General features: G+C 39.7%; 2 protein-coding genes across 2 annotated transcripts; both read right to left on the bottom strand.

The window, feature by feature from the left end:
- Positions 1-606: 606 nt before the first annotated feature.
- On the bottom strand, positions 607-6,273 carry GCK72_022561 (uncharacterized protein; the record flags this gene model as incomplete). Its single annotated transcript, XM_053734898.1, has 9 exons — positions 607-870; positions 925-1,136; positions 2,284-2,457; positions 2,550-2,654; positions 2,739-2,852; positions 4,323-4,413; positions 5,266-5,322; positions 5,373-6,110; positions 6,166-6,273. 9 exons carry the CDS (start codon positions 6,271-6,273, stop codon positions 607-609), a joined length of 1,863 nt encoding a protein of 620 aa, XP_053578464.1.
- Positions 6,274-8,826: 2,553 nt separating this feature from the next.
- Positions 8,827-11,532, bottom strand: GCK72_022560 (uncharacterized protein; the record flags this gene model as incomplete). The annotated part of the gene is made up of 5 exons (XM_003096599.2): positions 8,827-9,102; positions 9,800-9,862; positions 9,913-10,764; positions 11,126-11,348; positions 11,471-11,532. The coding sequence occupies 5 exons, from the start codon at positions 11,530-11,532 to the stop codon at positions 8,827-8,829; spliced, it is 1,476 nt and encodes a 491-aa protein (XP_003096647.2).
- Between the last annotated feature and the right edge of the window lie 10,772 nt (positions 11,533-22,304).

The following is a 22,304-nucleotide window of genomic DNA, read 5'->3' as shown; positions in this document are numbered from 1 at the left end:
CCCGGCTACTGTAGAAATTTAAAATTTTTTGAAAAAATTTTGAATTTTTTTTGCAAAAAAGTCGAATTCTCGACTATGTTTTGGAATATCGATAAAAACTGAAGTGTACGAGAATTTTTTAGAATTTTGATTAGTTTTCAATAAAAATTTCGAAAAAAATGTGTGAAAAAATTGTGCACATTTTTTGAATCCGGGCCGACCCGGCCGACCGGGCCGGGCCAGTCTGCGATTTCCCAACCCTACAGGGGAGGGAGGACAATAGAGGTAGAGTATTAGGCTAACATGCAGGGGAGTACTTGAGCGATGATCTTGAAATGGAACTTTTGGATGTTGGTTTTTATAATGAAACTTGGGAAGTTTTCAGGGGATTTCGGAATAAGTTTAGAGGGGAGAAAATATAGGAACACAAGAATTATACAGATCGTTTAACTATCAGTTACAATTTGCAAGAGAAATATTATGAATATACAATAAATAGAATGAGAGTGAGATAATTGATCAATGATGAACAGAACACAGATATGGTACGAATAGATATATTTTACAGAAAAAAAGAAAGAGGAAGACATGTTTTTATTTGAAAAAAGAGTAATTATTATGTCCTCATTAAGTCTCTTCATCATCAGACGCAATCTCTTTTTCGATATCAGAGTCCTCTTTTTCTTCCTCATTTTTTTTCTTCTCATAATTTTTCAACCCCTTGCCGAACTCATAATTAGTATAAGAAAAACGTGTGGGATCATTTTTTTCAACAATGAAACCGAGATCATCAAATTTGAAATCAGCGGGCAACTCAGGTAGATCCGAAAGATTGCCTGTTCTGAATTTCTCAAACTCGTCCATAAAACGAGGGTAATATTTTTTGAATTCCTGAAAATAATTATATACACAGTACTGTTTGAACGTCTGTATGTATCAACTCACTTTTTCAGTACAAGGCGTTCTTAACTTTTGAGCGCATTTCTTCAAATGGGGAACCAGGTTATATGAATACTTTATCGGAGCCCCACAGATATCACAATTCTTGTCAATCTGATCAGTGTGGGTCTTCATATGTCTTTGCATTTTGTTTTTGCTGACAAAGACTTTGAAGCATTGCTCGCATTGACGCTCAGCAATTTTTGGATCCTCGCTAACTGAAATGAAGCGAATTGGTTTTCACAACAAGAAATAGTTTTTTTTAATCTGCATTAAATTACTTGTGTTTCGTGAATAATAGGAATCAGTTATTTTTGTGGAACTAGAAAGAGAGATATTAGTCAGTTTTCATTTTCAAATAATTATTTGAGTTTTAAAAGGAACAAAAAGTTGTCAACAAGAAAATAATTTAATTTAAAATTTCCATACTTGTCAACGGGCCGAAACGGCCGACACGGGCCGGCTCGTAACTCGCGTCAAAATGAATATTATGAGCTGAAAAATATACCAAAATGTAGATCTCGACGAGTTCTATCTCCGTGGCCTACTAGGGGCCGGATGTCTATTCGTTAATATGCCGCGGGCCGGGCTAGAATGGCTTTTTTGGCCATTTTCGCGTTTTTTGGCACTTTTTCCCGGCCCGCGGCATATTAACGAATAGACATCCGGTCCGTAGTAGGCCACGGAGATAGAACTCGTCAAGATCTACATTTTGGTATATTTTTCAGGTCGTTTTATTCATTTTGACGCGAGTTACGAGCCGGCCCGTGTCGGCCCGTTGACAAGTATGAAAATATCCTATATTTGCTTACTAGGGAAGAATCCCGAGTCGAGATGGTGTTACAGGAACCGAAATTTTGCGCAGATTTCAAATCTGTATTCTGTTTTTGCAGAACGATTTCGTGAAAAAAATTATTCGCGTTTTTGTGGCTTCTTAGTGCAAAAATGCGAATTTTCAAGACTCCCGAAACTAACGTTTCTCACTTTTTTTCCATGTTTTTTTTGTATGTATAAATACGGATGTAAAGATAATTTCGGGATAGTTTGATTTCAAAACTTATTTTCAGAAATGAATTTGTGGAGTTTCTTAAATTTTCAAAAATGACGCAAAATTTTGTCAAAATTTTCTGACGATCCAACACAAACAATAAAATGAACAGCATTGGAAATACATGTACAACACAAAAATTTTTTTAAAAAATAAGAAAAATGATCATTTTGTAAGTCTTGAAAATGTTTTTTGATAGCGTTTTAATGAAGAAAGTTATAGTCGTTTGATATTTTACAATTCAAAGAACAAGGAGTAGCAGAGAAACAGAGACTCTCGTTTCTCTGTGACTCTCCTTGCATCTATCTCTAACTCACTTCGTTGTTGCTTCACTTTTGATCCGGATCGTCTTTCATTCGAATCTTCTTTTTCATATTCCTCCGCAAGTTTCCGTGCATTCTGATATCTTAACACGCATCGATCTCCGAAGTCCTGTACTTTTTCAGGTGAATTAATTTCTCTCTTCATTTTTCCACTAACATCCTCAACATCTGAAAAGAAAAGGATTGAAAGGATCTCCCATTTTTAAAGTTTCAAAAACAAAAACATGATAGTAAAGTACCCCAACCAAAATGTAACGCACCTGCATTGTAACCCATATCCGACAATTCACTCAATTCCGAACCATCCAAATCATCAACATCGGAGTCAACACTAATTGCTCTTTCAGAATCATTATCAGAATCCTCTTAAGAATCAACAAACGATTTTTTGGTGAGTATTTCTGAAAGTTTGAAACAGGTTTCTTAGAAAATTCATTTGGGGAACTCACTCATGATGTCAGTCTTTTTTTGTTGTCGTTTTCTTCCTCTTTCCTGTTTCTTCTGCTCAGTTACCAATGGTTTCTCCGTCCCCAGCACAACTTTTTCAGTTGCGTTATTAACTTCTGAAAAATAAAAATAAAATAAGTTTTCACGTTTTCGAGGTATGTCGCTGCACACTCGGTAGAGAATTCCTTTGATTTATCTCACAAAGACTTATCACTAATTTCCTATTGTTCTAAAAGATGCCAGGGAACAAAAATGTAGAGAAAAGTAAAGGCAAAGCGACGTCCTTTAACTTCAATCCGTTTATACTGGTTGTACTTACTTATGTGGATGTGCACGGAACTGCTGCCAACAACAAAAATATAGTTCCACTACAGAAATTAGTCTAGTACGAAAAAAATCCGTTTTGTTTTTTTCACTACATATATACAGTATTGAAGAACTCGACGCACTATGAAAATGAATATTTTTCCGTCTGAAAAACAGAAAAACTGATGAAAAATTCTGAAAATCCATATAAAAACTTGTCAACTACACTGAATAGATCTTCAACAAAAACATGAATTAAAAATTTTAAAAAAAAGAATTGCATCGACCGGGAATCGAACCCGGGCCGCCCGCGTGGCAGGCGAGCATTCTACCACTGAACCACCGATGCGGTGAGAGAAAACGAGCTATGGGGTGGTGAAGAAGCAGAGTGGAAAGAGGGAGGTGCGGCGGACAGAGAAAAAAAGAAATCGGGAGTAAACAAAATGTGATGAAACCAAATTGTTTTTTGAATTTGAGAGATATTTCATTTAAAGTGAAAAACTGGGAAAAAGCATGATTGAAGACTTTGAAGTTTTTCACGAAAAATCAAATTTTCGACCACGATTCAGGATTAGAAGAAATTTTGAAAAATCATTCAAAATTTGAAAAAATGTTTTTAAAAAAATTGTTTTTTTGTTATGACGAATACAAAAATTCTGCTAAAGCCATGAAACCTTTTCTGTTTTCTGTGTAGCGCTTTTTCTTTGGGAATATTTATCTGAAAATTAGTTTTTTGAATGCCTCTTGAGTTGTTATTAATGATTCCAATTTAATAGCAATTATTTATTGACTGACCGAAAAAAAGAAAAGAACACAAAACGAGCAGATATGGAGCAGTTTAAAAAGAAACAGAAAGAAAAGAAAATGATAGACATTTGAAAAATGGGAAGAACACAAAAATCAACGAGTGCTGTCATAGAATCAGAAAAAACAAACCAAAAAAGAGAAAGACATCACAAAGTATTAATTTGGAACAGTTTTTACAATTGCGCTCCACCGAATTCCCTTAAAAACTGTCTTTTTTCTTGAGTCATTCAATTTTTCTCGCATTTTTTTTTTCGATTTTGGTAGAGCGCGTTTGCGAGAAGCATGTTTCTGTTGCATTTTGTACATGTTCAATTTGCCGTTATACACAGCCATATTATGAGTATACTCAATTTCCTTGAAGTTGTTAACAACTCGGATTGCTGCTGCTTTCAATCGCAATGTGGGACCCACTTTGAGCCCAAGTTCTTGAAGAATAGGGGAGTCGTCCGTTGTCAATCGATTGATCGAATAACCTCTCAACTGTTTTATTTCAATTGTTTTGAGCAATGGATGGGTTGATGGCAGATCTAAGACCAATTGAGCCCATTTAGCGACATCTTGGTTCTGAAAAAAACAAAGTTTTATGATTTTGCTATTTGAAATAATTAATTTTTTGAATGTTTGTATTTCAGATGTGTCAGACAAAGACGGATTCTTCTCCTTTTTTTGAAATTCCTCAAAATTGAAAAACACGACTTGTTTCGAATATTGTATTAGAATTCAATGAAATTTTTTATTTTTTTCAAATTATTTTTAAAATCTCTTCAAACTAAGATAATCAAAAATGCCAAACTGTTTAAAGAAACCTTCTGCGAGGTCAGCATTTTCTTCAAAACGAAATTTTTTTGGCTTTTTTGAATTGAAAATGACCAACTCGGAAAAAGTGTTACGGTATCACTGATTGTCCCACAAAGTTAATTATGTATAAACCAAGGTAGGGAATCATTTTTGTAGTTGCCATCTTTTTTGAACGGACATTCCCTAGCAAGTTGTGGTCATTTCATGTAAACAGCTCAAAAATCGCACTATTTCGTACTGAAATGTGTCAATTTGGGATAGAAATTACTTTGTGCTAGCGAGTGACCGTTCAACTATGTTTTTTCAGAGAGTTATGGTAATTTCAAGCAAAGAGCTCAACAATCATCATATTTTGCACTGAAATGGGACGACTTGAGGGAGAAATGAGAAATTATTTGTCTAGCGCTTGCAGACAACAGTTATCAACTACAAAAGTAAATATCTACTATTTTTCTGTATTGTTTATTTAGAATTTAGTTTGTGGGACAATTAGTGATACCGTAACATCTTCTCAAAATTGGCCATTTTTAACAAAAAATCCAAATATCCGGTTGCAATTTTACAACATTTTTCCCGATTTCCAAATGTTTTTTTCAAACAATAAACTAAGAATCTCACCGTCCACTCATGGTAGTTTGGTGGCTTGTATGGAGGGAGACACAACTTGGGTTTAATCTGAAAAGATAATTTTAGTAAAATTGCCTTTACGATTTCCATGTTTTTACCCTGTACTCTTTCAAATACACTGGTTCTGCTGGTCTGATTGGCTCTGGTAGAAGAGGTAGGACATTTTCTCTTCTTGGGATTGCATTACTCCTTCTTTGTTGAGCTTTTCGTGGAGTGGGTCGTTGATATTGGTGCATGATCATTTGTGACTGGTGTGGCTGGAACGGACCCAACCGAGGAGCAATCGGAACAAGAGTTCGACCTTGATGATTTGAAATCGTTGGAAGACGGCGAGGTGGCACAATAACCGGTTGGTTTCTTCTCAACTTTTTGTGATCGATAGGTTTTGGTGGTGGGATTTCTTGAACATCATCAGAATAATTACTGAGAACAGTAACATCAATTGGAGATGGAGCATGTGGAATAGCAAGTGGCCTTCTCTGGTATTCAGAAACTGGAGCAAGTTCAGCACTTCCGTATCGAACTGGCTCCTCCGCTTGTTGATATGGAAAAAATTGCAGATACTTCGGAGGCTCTATTCCAACATCAGCGTTTCCAAAACAATATCTTTTATGAGTTTCAGCTGGTCGTTTATCAGTGTGATCCATATCATCTTCACCGTCCTCACATTTGTCTTCCGTATCCTTTTTTTCCGCTCCACGACTTGTAAGTGCATCAACAGCAGATTGAACAGCTTGAAGACGCTCTTTGCTCCAAAAGGCATCCAACTTTTCACTATTGTCTCTTTCTTTGTCTCCGAAATCCATTCTCATAAAGTAATCAGCGGCATCAGATCTCTGGAATAAAAATATACAAATTATAAATTTATGGAAGCTTTATCCTGTATCATACCTTCTCAATCAGCTGAACATCTGAGCTTTTCGTTACGGTACCAGTTCCTCCGATGGTTTCAGATTTATGTCTAGTTATCGGCGCGTCCATAAAAGTTTTTGTTGGCATTGGTTCGGCAACGCAATCAAATCTTTTTGACACCGGCTCTATGCTTGATTCGCTGTTGGACACTTATTTTGCGCGGATGTTTTAGGAGGAACACTGACTAGCTTGATAGCAACAGTTTCCTTAACGTTCAAAATGAGAGTGCTGTTTTCTGCTCCAGCGAAAACAATCTGACATCAATTTGTTTGAGTATCGTGAGGGTTATCTGGAAAACATCAAAACGTTGATGAACGATTATGAAGGATTAAAATAGAATCACAAAATTGTAAGTTTATGGATTATGGACAAATCAATCAGGGCTGGATAATAACTGAAAAGAAGTTATATTTTGCCTGCACGTCGCTCGAATATAGCCAGATCTACACTTTGATTTTCAAAAAGTTACAAATTGAGAACATCAGAATACCAGGAAGCAAATTCGCACTAGCTCAAAGAACTCTGATCTCCGAAAGAAAAGAAGTGACCAAACATTATCAAAATTCTCTCGAATTTTCTATATAAGATATCACGAGATTCCTCCCAAAAGGTTTGATAATCACCAGCTTCCAACATAATAATTAGATTAAAAATTCTTTCCTCCTTTGGAAATGTTTTTCTTTATTCGAAAACTTTCGTATAGTTGGAAAACATTTGGGAATTCATAAGAATGATAATGGCAAGAAATTTTTTGAAAAGTGGGAAAATGGGAAAAGGTGTAAGGTAGAAAGAGTAATTCGCATAAAATAAATACTGAAAAGGCGATCGAGACAGTAAGCCAGTTCAAGTTCAGTGGTGGACAACAGTACACAAATTCGTGTAATAACATGACAACCTGCTTCAAAACGTTGGATTAGTCTGATTTTTATACAAAAATTATCATTTCTTTTGTTAATCTCTTTCTGAATTTTCAAAAACTCCGATTTTTTAAAATAAAACCACGAAATGTAATCCCGTTAATTGAAATCCCGTTAATTGAATATGTTTTTGATGAACAACTACAAAAATTTAGCCCAAAAAACCGCCATTCGAAGAAGCTAGCCTCGAAAAAGAAAAAAGAGCGAGCGGAAAAGAAAGAAATAAGGAGTTCAAATGTGTTCGGCCTAAATCATTGTTAATTAGGCCCCCCCTCGACGAAAAACCTGCAAAACGATTTACGAACGTACTGTCGAGAGACACTGCGAAAAAGAGAGAAACGAGAGAAAACGAGAACAAAAAGAGGGACGAAGAATTCAAATGCGGTCGACCAGCAAGAAGAAGGGTGGAACAGGGGGGGGAGGTGTTTCGTAATGGACCTATTCTGGGGTAGCAACAAAAATAGTTTTTTTGCTTATTTTTTGCTATTCAGAAAGTAGCAAAAAAAGCAAAAAACTCCAGGTTTGGAGGTATTTTTTTCTTGACCTTTTCTAGGCCATCCCGCGGATTTCTAGGTTATGTGTAGATTTACGGGAGAAGTTTTCGTGATTTTTTCAGCATGCACGTACTTTATCGCTACTTTTGAACTGAATTCGTAATTTTATTGATTTATTTCATGCTTTGTAATCGTAGAATCATTTTTTTCCGAACTTTGCTGAAAAAATCACAAAATCTCCCGTAAACCTACACCAAACACAGGTCTTGCAGCGAATAGCCTAGAAATCCGCGGGCTGACCTAGAAAAGGTCAAGCAAAAAATACCTCGAAACCAGGAGTTTTTTGCTTTTTTGCTACTTTTTGAATAGCAAAAAATCCGCAAAAAACTATTTTTTGCTACCCCAGCAAAGGTCAATGAGGGGAAGGGCATCAAAAGAAACAGGGTATTGAAAGTTTAGCGCATGTACCGTATTGCTGGATAAACCGATAAATCCAATTTTAACTGAGAATATAGAACTAATCTAGATGAATATTTTTGTAGTTGAACACCTTTTTGTTCAAAATCATTAAAAGGAGATATGGACGTTCAATCACACGGAATGAGAGTGGGTTATTAACTTTGAGCGCTTGTACCGTAGTGCCGGATGAACCGATAAATCCTTGCCCCAAATATCACGACACCTGAACATCCCTCTCGGCCAGCAATCCGTGGTCGAGTGGTGAGTGCGACTGTCTATGAAGCACGCTATGCAGGTTTGATCCCCGTTTTTTCAAACTTTTTTGTTTTTTTCTATTCTTCCTTATTTTTTACTTTTTGAGCCGTTTTTTCATTACATCTAACCAAAACTGCGCCGTTAGTATTTTATATCCGTCTTGTCCGCCTTTTTCGCCTGGTCAGTATAAAAACTGAAGCGCAGAAAATAGATACTCATTTTTGAACAGGCAGTGTCGGGCCCAGAAAAAATTTTTAACCGGTTTCAATTATTATTTTGTGATCTACCATTTCGAAAACAAGTTTTGATTTTCAAGCCTTTTAATCAACTAATCACGCATTAATTTAGTGACAATTGTGACCAACATTTATATATTCAAATAACTGAGATAATTAAGAAAGAACAATCATGGAATCAGAAAATACACGAAAAATATACAAGAAAAGGAGTTTCCAATAGTAACAGAAAAAAGTTTAGAAATACATATGAAGCAAAAATTAAAGTTATTGACAAGATTATTGATTTCGGTACAACCGCATTTTTCTCTCAAACTCCGCCATATCTTGGTTAAAATAAATTCTTTTCAAATTATTCTGCAACATAGTGGCTGCATTCTTCAGGGCAATGATATTGCCCCATTTCAAATTGAGGCTGGTGAAGACAATTGATTTGTTCTTCAGAAACTCATCGACGCAAAGTCCATTGATGTTTTCGTCTTTTATTTTTTGAAGCATTTCGGGAGTCGTGCGTTCTTTGAGAACAAGTTGAAACCAACTTTGCATCTGTTCTTCCTGGAAAACAAATATCAATTATTTTATCATTCAGAAATAATTTTTTCAAAATCAACTAGGACGAATTTCATATGAAAAGATTTAATGATTTTTCATTAATATTATAAAAATCTAATGATATAGTAATGCTCATAATTCTAACAACTTCGGCCGTTTTCAGTTGAAAATATTCCACTTTGAGAGTATGTAACGGTATCACGGATTGTCCCAAAAAACAATTTTTTGAAGATCATACAGTTCAAAAACAGAGCTTCGTTTTTGTAGTTGCCAACTTTTTTGTACGGACACTCCATAGCAAGTTAGATTTCGAAAAACTAACTTCTCATTCAAATCCTCCCATTCAGAGCAGAATAGAGTAAGTTTGGAGCTGTCCGCTTAAAATGACTATACCTCTCTTGAGGGAGTGTCCGTATAAAAATGTTGTCAACTAGAAAAATGGAGCTCTACCTTTGGTCTGTACGATTCATCAAAAATTTACTAGGTGGGACCATCCGTGATACCATGACGCAGTTTCAAAATTGAACATTTTATACTGAAAACGGTCCAAAATGTGATGCTAGAATTACGGCTATCACTGTATGTCTCAGCTAAACATAACGTGTCTAAAAACTCAACAACTTTTTTATGAGGACAATTTCGTACAAACTTTGCGTTCTCCTATAATAATAAAAAACACATTTTCAAAAACGAAACTAACCGTCCATTGATAAAAGTCCGGGTTGGAGTTTGGTGGCATGAAGGCGGGACAAACATTCTTGTTCTGGAATTAATATTTTGATTATGTTATTTTCCTATTTTTCAAAATCTCACCATTGGCTCAGGGAGATACACCGGCTCCGTGGGCCTTACTGGCTCTGGGATGTGGACCCGAGGAGGCGGAGCGTATTGAACCGATTGACGGGCTCGCCTTCTTGACATGTTCTGCACTTGAAGTCTTATTAATTCCTGTTCTCTATCTCTTTGGATCATCTCTCGAATCTCGGGTGGGATGAGATCAGTTTCTGGTTGTACCGGATCTTGCTGGGCAACCGGAGGAATTGGATGTGGAGCTTGTTGAGGGGGTGCTTGTTGTAGAAATGCATGAGCCGCTTGTCCGATTCGTGGCCGAGTTCCATGAGGAGCTCGTGGCATATGCGCATTGAATGGAGACGGAGGATGCGACAATGGGCCTCGGGAAGTTGATGGATTCTGGAGACGTGGAGCTTGATGATGAACTGCTTGTTGTGGAGTTGCAGGAGAAGCGTGTTCAGTTCGTGGATGGGTCACATTGGGAGCTTGGTGAATTTGATTGAATGGTGAGGGAGGATGAGACAACGACATTTGTGATGTTGATGGAACACACCCAGACGGTCCAGCGAGATTTCTCGGCAAAACTACATTGACGGTGGGGGGCATTGAAGCTCTTTGAGCCGGTGTCGAAGCTGGAGCAGATGGCTTCTTCTTCATTGGTTGGCTAGCCGACTCAGTGTATTCTTCGTCGTCTTCATCATCGGTTTCCTCCTCATCCACTTGGTGCCCATAGCGTTGATGATCTCCTCGATTTGACACAACAGAAGCAGCCCTAGGGCGCTTTCCAGCCAACCCCAATTCGACATTCGCCAATGTTCCTCCTTCTTTCGGACCGAAGTCCATTGACTTGAGCAAATCGGCTTCAGAGACTCTCTGAAACATTTTATTCAGACAGACGTAAATTTAGAGTTATGTGATTGAAAGTTGTACGTGGTTAGAGAAAATAAATAGGGCTACATTTTTGTAGTTGACAACTTTTCGATAGTTCCGCCCACTTTTGAGATATGCGCCTTTAAATATAAGAAGGCGTTTCGCTTCTATGCGTCTCACTTCTCAGTAGCCTATCTTAGAAGACTCATATTTCGAAAGTGGGCGGAGTTATCCAAAAGTGATAAACTACAAAAATGTAGCCCTATTCTTTATCTACAAACTTATATAACTTTCAAAGCGCTCCATTTATTCTTAACTGCATGGAAAGAACTCAAAGATTATTTCCGACAAAAACTATTCATACCTTCCGAGACTTTTTAGCATCAACGGCTCCTTTTTGAGCTGACGCAGAGGATCCTCCTTGGAAAGACGCTGCGGATCCTCTTAGCGCAGACGATGTGGATCCTCCTTGCGATCGTTGTCTCGCATTTGGTGCGGCAACTGGGACTTTGAAAGTTGGGGCATCCGGCACGTTGTTGGTCTTCTTTGCAGCATCATTTTGACGACTGACGTCGCTGGTCTCGGATCTGGAAATATAATTTTTTATGATTAGAGTCTAAGGATTTTGTTCAAAAACAGCTGAAAATGATTCGAAATACATGACAGGGGCTCTAATAGTGGGATGTTTATTTAAAAAATAATTATTTACCTGTCCGATAAGTCGTCTTGTTGAGCAGACGGACGGAGTCCTTGGTGATTGTTATTCGACATTGTTGTTGACAGAGGGGTTGGTTGGTAAATACAACTGAAAAAATACAAAGTTTCAAAAGTTATTATTTCAAAAAATTAAGTTAAGGGTTCTTATTGATGGTAATTTGAATAATTAAATAATAAAAAGATAAATAAATGGGAAATTGCAAATCTATCACAAGACTAAATCTGAGAATAAAAACCGGGTATTAATGAAATGGAAGAGTATCATAAGAAGAGGTATTGGGAAGAGGGAGAGTAGAATATATAGTTATTAACATCGCGTAGTGATATTTACAAGGAGGGCCTTGGATTCGAAGGGACAAAGATAATAAGGTGCATGAATAGTTAAGGCGAATAGAAGAGATGTCAAGCTGGGAGACGCAATCAGGGTAGGAGCAATAAGGCATGTTAACATCTGAGAATAAATTATAAGTACTGCCAGAATCTTAGGAAAAAAGGTAAATTTGTCTGAAAAAATAAACCTGAGTCCAAAATTTAATACATCCCAATCCATAGTAACCACTACATCCCGGGCATAACAGCCTTGAGGGATTCAAAATTACACTCCTTATATTTAAGGCGATGTTCAATTAATATGTAGTAGAAAAGAAAGCTGTGAAGAGGCACTGCCGGTAGTCAGAATTCAAAAACTAAAATCATAAGTTGTTCAAAATGTAAGAATATATGGCAGAAGTACAAATGGGGAAGATTCTGGTTAAGACCAGCGATGTCGGGAAGTGAAAATTATCTTATCCGGAAGTTGGAAATTGGAAGTGATTTTTCTTATCAGGAAGTTGGAAGTCGGAAGTCGAAATACCCGACAGCACTGGTTAAGACCTCTTGACTGAAGGTATAAGAAAATAATGATTAAATGAGGGAGGGTTTCAGGTGAAAGATGGATCGTTGAAATCGCTTCCCAGGAGGCAAAGCTTAAAATGAAGATTAGAGATCGGGATTGAACCAGGAAATGTTTGGTGATTGAGAAGAGACCAGCTTGATAACCGCGTGCTACAAAATTGTAGAAAGCCAAGTTATTATATGGCGAGCCTGCTACAGCGGCGGGAGTCTACCTCACGGTAGGTCCGCTAGCTGTGATGTAAGAAATCATTAAACTCTTCATCAGTTTGGTTCATTTGTACAAAGTGGGTTTGTGCAGATGGGTCGAGTTCAGGGAACCCCAGGGTCTATGTGTTCATCACTACTATGCTGGTCAGTAGCTGCTTTGATGGTTTCGGACCCTGGGTATTTACCATCCCCCTCCCTTATATGAACAATGATTATTATCAGATCAGGATTCCTCCAACTATGTCATAGTCGTCGGGTGTTGGCACACCACTGACTATGACGGAGTTTCCCGCCAGGAGCCTCACGGCCTTCAACTTTCCCTTTCAGGTTTGCACCCTCCAGATCAAGTCGGCATCCAACCGGTCCGCGCGTGTGTTCTTCAGGCCAGAGCTCTATTTCAGATCTAGAGACAGGGACCATCCGAAACACATTGCCAGATCAGATTGCGGTGGTTGGGCATCCATACTTCCGGGTCGCTACCCAACTCCTCCCTACCGCCCAAACGGAGAGCACCGGAATGATACTCTCCCCCAATGAGGAGCCGGTTTAGTGTTTAGCTAACACCGACTTTTATTTTGATGTTGGGGGCTTATCTGACGGTATTCACCGTGATCCGCCTTGTCCAACGCTTCTTTGGAAGCCCTGATTCTGATAGCTTTTGCCGGATTGCCGTGAATCAGTTTGCTTTTTGGATCCTCGCCAAGTTTTGCCTTTTTTGGACTTTGATCTTCTCTTTTTCTCTTCCTCGGATTTTTTCTCACGCTCTCTTGTTTTAAAAGGCTGGAATCGATCTGAGACTTGAACATTCTCCATGGGTTCATCTCCGAATCTGGCTTCCTGCTTGTTTTTTGTGCAGTATAGCTCAGTTACAATTCTGTAACTATCTCCAAAGATGTGCCTCCAGTAGATTTGTTTGGAAGACTCTAGAGCAATCATGGAAATGTCCGGGATCAAGTTTCTGATTTGCCCATCAGAGAGACCCAGCATTCTCAGAGAGTTTGAGGTGTCTGGCCAGTAGGTCCCAAGACTTCCAACCACTAGTGGAAGGATTACTGCTCTCTTTCCCAGTCTTGCGAAGTATTCAATAAAGTGACTGTACTTTTCGATCTTCCACTCCCACGCGGCTTCGATCGCAACAACTCCATTCTCGTATGGTACCGTAACGTCAGCCAGGAGTACCTCCGGACCATCTTTCTGTATCATGATGATATCTGGACGCTCTCTGGTTGGTCCGGGCTCTGTATCCACCATTATATCATAGTAGTCGTTGTTTTTTCTACCTTTTATCACCTCATGCAAGATCCTGTTCAGAACACGGTCATGCCTTTGGGTGATTCCAGTGGAGAAGTTGTATGTACAGTGCTGGAGGATATGAGCCTGAGACTCGCATTCGTAGCCGCATCTTCTGCAGTCTTTCGGATGGTCTTTACCGTAACTATTCCCGTTGCAGACCAGCAGCCTTAGTCGTGCTGGATGTACAAACTTTTGGGAGGATATGCTGATGTTCTTTCCATCATTGACGAATTTATTTGATTGTGGGTGGTGCTGAAGCACCTGCACAACCTGGCTTTTGACCTTCTTGTTCTCCAAGAAGTTCTTGAGCATCGCCGATTTCACCAGATCTTTGAGCTTTGTCACCAGTTTCATACTGTCAGCTTTCGAGAATACTTTGATCTGTGAGTTTTCGGATGCTTGCACTTCTAGAGCAATTTCGCCATTTTCCGGAATGAACTGCATTGATTTGAGCGGTGCTCCAAGATTGACACTGAGCGTTCGACTAGCTTCGTTCATTCGCGAAAAGAGGTTGTATCCTCCTTTCGTGATTGCTTTCTTGGTGTTCAAGTAATCACACTGTTCCTGAAGCGTGGCTGTTTGGGTCTTCAGTCCCATCACCTTTGCCGTGATTCTACTCAACGCCTTTTTGTGGATGGACGAGATGTATTCGTCGTCTGACCACAGTTTGAACAGTGTGGACGCCAGGAACGATATGAGACACGTGAATCGGGGAGACAAAACTCCGAGTCCTCCATTCTTTTACTGGAATTTGGACATATTCGAGTGGTGATCCTTTAATTGGGATGTTGTGATACATCTTCACACTTTTCATGACTGTGTTCTCAAACTCCTTCAACTCCGTCAGCTTTGGAGTGGCGTTTCTGTACATATGTTGCAGTCTCGGCAAGATGAATGCCTTCAGCACATCAAGTTTCTGGTTCGGCGCCAGGTCTGTGTCGTGGACCATTTGGAGTTCCGCGGCAATCTGAGTCAGGGATTCTGATTCCGAGGCTCTACCACCGTTTCCGGTTTGGACTCCGAGATACTTGTAAGTATCCCCATCCGACATAGTCCGAATGGGCATTCCATGAATCTTGATTCTTGCATACTGATCAACACTTCCTTTTTTGATCGTCAGTGAAGCACACTTCTTTGGCTTAAATATCAGGGCAACACTACGACAGTCCTTGTCCAGCTGATTGAGCACATCTTGCATCTCATCCTGGTTGTTGGTAAGGATAGCAAGATCGTCAGCAAATGCCAGGCAACGTACTTTGTTTCCAACGCAGTTGTAACCTGTCTTCCTCGTCTGATGTCTTCGGATTATGCCTTCAAGACAGATGTTGAAGAGAGTTGGCGAGATGGGATCACCTTGCTTAACTCCAGCTTCAATCATGATGTTCTGAGTTTTCTGCTCCGCTGTCTTGACTCTCATTGACGATCCATTATACATGTCACTGATTATATTGATGACTGATTCAGGATACCCGAATGCGGCTAGTGATCTTCTGATCAACTCGTGGGGCACGCTTCCAAAAGCGTTCGTCAAGTCTAACCATGAACACGACAGGTTTCGGTTGAGGACTGTGGCTGTGTCTATGCACATCCGCAGAATTCCGATTGACTCATTGCATCCATCGATCGCCTGGAAGCCTCTTTGGCAATCACTGATGACTCCTTTAACTGAGGAGATTCTCCTGTTCCAGACTGAGGAGTAGAGTTTGTATACAGTAGCCATCAGAGAGATGGGTCTCCAGTTCTCTGGCTTCTTTCTTTCCTCTTCAGTACAATCTTTTGGTAACAGAACAGTTTCTGCTTCTTTCCAGTGGCTCGGAATCTTCCCGTGCTGTCGACATTCATCGAACAACAACGCCAAACGTTCACCTTCTGGATCGAACCATTTCAGATCACTGTACTTCACTCCATCAGTTCCGGGAGAGGTATCTTTGATCTTTGCAAGAATCGCTTTCACTTCTCCTGACGAGATCGGACCTTCAATGCTTGGATCAACTTCCGCCTTTTTGATTCCACTGCACACAGTATTCAATGCATCTTCTGTTACTGGTTGTGCTTTCAGGGTTTGCCTGAAGTGGTTTTCCACGACGTTAATATCAATTTCACATCGTGCGGAGTGTTTCCCAATTATCACATTGAAGGTCTTTGCTCGGTTCTTTGCATACTGGATTCTGAGCGGCTCGTTAGATTCTTTTACAAATCGATCTTTAGGTTTCACCGCTTCTGTCCTTCTGCTCGTCTGCGTCGCCATCTCGCCTTCATTCAGCAATGGTGGTGGGCATCTTGCAGTTATCTTGTCTACCAGATACTTGTTTCCATTGTTTGCCTTGAAGATGGCGGCAGTGAGTGAGTCGGCAATCCAGGTCAGTGTCTGGATGTTAGAACCTTGCTCTTGGTACGATTTCATCTGTCTATCGAACCAAGTTCTCACTTGCTCAATGAGCTTTGCCGGTTCTCCTTTTGGCTGAGCTTTCTTTGTTGGCTCCCCTTTCGGCGGCTGAGCTTTCTTTGGCTGCTGATTCTTCTTGCCATACTTTCCCTTCTTTTTTGACGTTTGCTTTTTCGTCACTTCTGGGCTAGCAATTTTCATTGCTGGTAGGCTTGGAGTCACTTTCGGTTCCGTGATGGGCTCCTTCACTGGTGAACTATCACTCGTCACCTCCATCTCTTCAGTTTCGCCCGCAAGTGGAAGAAACTTCCCGGGTGAGACTGTGATCTCTGGACCAATGAATGGTCTCTTGGCTTCTGGAGAGATGTTTGGTGATCGTTCAGTTACTACTCCTCTCTTTCTGTTCTTTCCCACCAGTTTCCAGCCTTCTTCTCCTTTTTCAGGCTCGCGACTCTTCGGTGTCTCTTGTTGCTCTGGAATTGGATCCACTTCCATGTTTCCTACATCCATAATTGGTGTAGCTGAACGAGAGCACGTCGGACAGACAACACACTGGTTGCTTCGACTTGTGGGTCGACTTTGGGTGAAACTTTTTCCCGGAGAGTTATAATATTTGATTTTTTCAGCGAATATCTCGTAGTTGGGTTTCAGTTCTTCAAGGAGATTTCGTCGGAAGTTTTTCACGTCTTCTTCTACTTCCTCCATTTCCCATTCAGTATCATGGATGAAGGCTTCCGCCATTTTCATCACAAATACCCCACAGTTGTAGCTGTCTCTTTGTCTTGGCTGTTCATCCTTTTCCTTTGGGATAATCAGTCCAAGTTCATTCACCAGCTCTTCAATATAACTACTCATTCTTGAACCTGTCGGATCATAGAATTCAGCAATTCCATTCGAGATGGTCAAGAGAGTCCAGTGTTCATCTGCACAGATCGGAAACACGACTCTGTTCTTTCCGTCTTCCAGATTCCTTTGAATGAGTGGGACTAGGTCCACTCTCGCGGGGAACTGGTAATTGAGTGGATCAATTATGTTCACGGAGTCACAGTTTTCCACTCTCATCTTCAAGAACGCCATCATGATATCTGTATCAATGTATGCATCCTTTCCTGTTTCATTTATCAAGCTCCACACGTTGATTCCTGGTTTTGGACGAGCCCCTTTTGGGTCTTCATCCTCACTCAACGTGATGATTTCCTGGATTTCTTGACAAATGGAGGAAGCTGAGGACTGGCTCAATTTTATTGAGCTTTTTGATGGTGAGTTGTTCCCTTTCGGATAGATAGTGAGCGCCTGAGTTTCTTTTTCAGGGCTTTCCGTATCTGGAATATCTTCCGATGGAGATTTTACCTGATCGTCCTTCTTGGACGTGGTCAGGAATTTTAACAGAGCACCATTTTCAGTCTTCTTCTCCTCAACAGCAGCAGCTTTCGTTTTTCTGATGTCAACGAATGGGGCAGCATTGTTCAACTCATTAGCTATTTGCTGTCTTGTGTTGTGTGGTACTGGGACAACTATTGCAGACTCGTCATACTTGTAGTTGTGCACTTTTTGAAGGTGGGTCTGGATCCACTTCGTACCGCATTTTTTTTCCGGTTCGTACTCGTTGCACATACTACACTTGTAGATGAACGTGGCATCAAGTTGGTGCTTCTCTTTCACGTGGAGTTTCATGTGCTTGGTAAAACTGAACCCTCTCCCACGGGTTTGGGTGCACTCCCGACACAGCGGGCACAAGATGTTATTCTTGTTTGGAAGGTCTATCGCGAATGTGATCTTACCTTCTTCTCTGTGCGTAATCTCCAGCTCATCAGTCAGAGTATACACACTGCTGATTCGAGCTCCTCCTCTCGATGGTTTTGGAGGCGACCTTTTCGACGTCTGAGGAGTATTTCCCAGTTTTAGCAGATTGTATTTGCACCCAAGGACAGTCACCGTTTTGTCGTCAGCGGGGTTAGTACTGGCTGCCTGAGCATATGTTCTGGCTACAGGTTTCCACGTCATTTCACATTGGCTATTTGACATAGTATTTCTAGAATTATCACCGGTTTTGTTAGTCTGGTTATCATTTACAGGCTTAAGATATACATTTGTCATGATGTTGTTAATCAATATTTTTTTGTCTCTCTTTTTGACAGTTTGTTCTGATTTATTTTCAACAGTAATTTGTTTTATCTTGTGTCAATGCGAAAATTTCGCCCAAGATTCAGGTCACCCGAGGTTGTTCGATGAGTTCTCCTTTGAGAGTTATTGATTCAGTGGGAGTTTCCTCCGCCACAAAAATCAATACCCTTTTCCACCAAATCCTTCTCTCCCGCGTGAACTCAATCAAATTTTGCCAGAAAATAAATTTTCCGACAAAAATTGATAATTTGAAAATCGCGAAAAATTCGCGCGAAATTCCGCTCACTTTCTCGAAGATTCTCCGCTCGAATCTTCTGGAAAATTTCGAGAAAACGCGCGAAGAATTCGAAAATTCTCGCGCACTCCTCGCAAATTCCAGGAGGTCAAACAGAAAAATCTGTCGAGGGGGGGGAGGGGGGATTGGGGGCGGGGCTATCAAGAAATACAGTAGCCTCAGCTGACTGTTTTCAACTCTCCACGAGAGATCTCACGAACTGGTCCTAGACAGCCGAAGTGTTTCTAGACCTCCTCTCTTCACACCTTTTCTCTCCACTTCTGGAAGTCCGCCAACAACTGTCCACTTCGTGGTCCAGAGTGACTATTCCTTTATACGAAAGTACACCGAACTGTCCACGTAGTGGTCCAGCCGATTGTTTCGCTTCCGCCTTCACAAGGCAGGAGAAAAGACGTATAACCAGTATTACACTCACTAGGAGGAATACCGTAGGTTAATACGATGAGGACGGGTTTACCTCAAACTTGGGTAATTAAACCATTCTTATTTTAATTACTAGAGTAGAACACTAGTAATTAAAATAAGAATGAAATGAATAGAGTTAAATTTTGGAAAATTAGAAGTGTCTAGGAGGAATGATCAGAAATTAATCTGAGCAGAAAGCAATTTCACAAAGGAACTCAAGTTTCTGTGAAAAAAATTCGCTCGGCTAGGAATTTTCGCTGGTTTCGGTGTCGACGAGATTGGTTATACAAATGGAAGATATGTAGTGTGAAATGCGGGGGAGACTGCGTTGACCGATGAATCGATACATCGCTCCACCACGAGGGAGACTGGGGATGACTGGGTATATACACACACACACATTGGATGACTTATTTCTTGTCTGCAATTGTGCGTGGATAGATGTGATTGCGCATCCTGCGTTTTCACGTGCAGAAATATTAGTGTGCGCAACAGATGTGTGAATGACCAGCGCATACTACGATCTTGTCATCTACTCTACCAAACCGACCACAACAGGAAAAATGACATTCTGTTTGAGAGCTTTGGACTGAAACAATAAAAAAAAGGATGATTAAAAGAGGGAGGAAGAGATGGATAGTTTAAATTGCTTACTAGTAGGCAAGACTTAAGAGGACTGAAGGTCAATATGAGATTGGGATTTGGCGGAGGAAGAGTCTGGTGGACGGTAAACTAGGCTCAGACGTGAGGAGTGGATACACCATGAAAAGATGATAGAGAAGAGGGAAGAACGTAGACATTATAAGAAATATTATAAGTAATAAGAAAAAGGAGACGGCCGTGACAAGCGTTGACAATTTATAAGTACCGGACTTGCCAGTTAGACCTGCGGACCCGTATGTGACAAAGAATAAGGGATTGAATAATGAGAGACCACGGAAAATATAGTGAAATGGAGGACAGTGCGGTGACGGAGGAATCGATAAACCGTCTCACCACGAAAAGAGTGGGGATGACTGGCGTTTGCACACAGAGACTCTCTTATGCATGTCATGTCATCTGCAATTGTGCGTGAACAGAGGTAACTGCGTATCCTGTGTTTTGCGTACAAAAGTAATTGTTTACGCAACAGATGTGTGAATGACTAGCTCTTTCTATTATGCGTAAAGAACTACAACAACTAGCAGTAATAAGTATTAGATAAAAGGAATCACATTTAGCTGGAACGTGTCTAACCGACAGAATCTTTAGCTGGTAGTTAGTTTTTTCACGTAAAAACCATACACGTAGAGACTGAAACTAGAGGGATATGGGGAGTAAAGGTTGAATGAGGACTGAGTATGGGAGAAAAGAATGCAGAAAACTGATGGGTCTTGTCGGGACGCATTTCCTATATAGTACTTTTCGAAGAAACAATTTTTGGGCCGGAGAAATTCTGATTTTGACCCCTCCCGGCCCGTTGCAACTCTGATATTCCGTCTTTTTCACTTGAGAATGTCTACCTTTGAAAGTGTGTCATGGTATCATCGATTGTCACATAAAGTAAGTTATGTATAAACCAAACAGAACAAAGGTAGAGAATTATTTCTGTAGTTGATATCTTTTTTGTACGGACATTCCATAGCAAGTTATGGTCATTTTATGTGGACAGTTCAAAAATCGCATTATTTCGTACTAAAATGGGTCAATTTGGGGGAAAAATTACTGTGTGTGACCGTTCAACTATGTTGCCAACTAAAAAACTGGAGTTCTACTTCTGGTATGTTTGATCTCATGAAAATTATTTTGTGGGTTTTACTATGAAACACTCTCAAAGTTGCGCATTTTCAACTGACAAAAGCAAATTATGATATCTTTTTGGCTGCTACTGTATACTGAGAACTGTAGGGCGAGAGCTAGAAAGACAATACAAAGATTCAGATGACTTAGAAAAGGCCGAAAAGGTTCTAGAAAAAACGGTGTGGTGATTGGTCTCTTATTCCGAGTTGGAACGGTCAAAACAGTTACGAAATATGAAAAATATAAACAAGCGAACACGAAATTATTGTGAGTCATTGAACTTTCTAGTGAATGTTTTAACACTCCCGGTGGACAAAAAGGAAGGAGCATGGAAAAGGGACATTCAATAAAAATAGAGCTGATTAAATTTCAGGACGTGTACCAAGGTGAGAAATAAGGCGATATTTGGAAATTTAGCCGAGAACATAGAACAAATCTAGATGAACATTTTTGTAGTTGAAAGTATTTTTGGGCGAAGTCATTGAAAGGATTGAAATATGCGCATTTAATCAAAAGGAAAGAAAACAGGGGAGAATGCATAAAAAGGAACGGAAGGGATAAAATTTGAGCGCCTGTACCGGTGTGAGGGATGAACCGAAAATTTTGAAATTAGCAGAGAATATAGAACTAAGCTAGATAAATATTTTTGTAGTTGAAAACTTTCTCCTATAAGGCGATTAGAAAAAGATATGCACAACTGATTTTTATCAAACTAGAACTTCTCAGAGCAGTTTCTACAAAAAATGTAGTTAACTACAAAAATGTATGATTGGATTTCAGATTCTTATTTTTCAACAACATTTTTAACAGGTTAATTTTACTAAACTGTCTTTCGGCCCGGGATCAAGAATGGGTGCTTATTTTTCAACAAAGTTTTTAGAAATTTCTAGAAATTTCAGAGTAAAAGTGCTTCATTTTCCTTACACTGAAGTTTTCCAGTGAAAAAATTTCAAATGTTTCCAAAGATTTAAAATTATGGCTTTAAACGGGCGAAAAAAAGCAAAAAAACATGACAAACTCTCATGAAAGCTCAAATAACAGTCTCATATTCATCAAAACTAACGAGAAACCAATGGAACCAAAATAAGCCACCCGAGAACATAGGTGATCGGAGAGAATTAGACAGCAAACAAAAAGCAAACAAAGCAAACAAAAGAAGAAAAGAGAAGGAGAAGGAGTTCACAAGCGTTCGGCATGAATTACTGGCTGAATTAAGCGTAAAAGTTGTAAGAAACTACTAAATATGTGTTAAAATTCATAAATAGTAGTTAATTATTCAAAAAATTGACAAAAAACTAAGAAAAAAGCGTTGAAATCGATGAAAAACCAGCAAAACGATTGGCGAGACGTAGTGACAAAAGACACCGAAAAAATGAGAGAATCCGACAGTCGGCCGGCTGCCGGCGGGAAAGAGGCAGCGGAGAAGAGAGAGACGAGGAATTC

Source organism: Caenorhabditis remanei, chromosome X (genome assembly GCF_010183535.1).
Source record: "Caenorhabditis remanei strain PX506 chromosome X, whole genome shotgun sequence".
Taxonomy (NCBI): Eukaryota; Metazoa; Nematoda; class Chromadorea; order Rhabditida; family Rhabditidae; genus Caenorhabditis; species Caenorhabditis remanei.
This window is presented reverse-complemented; position numbering and strand designations above follow the sequence as displayed.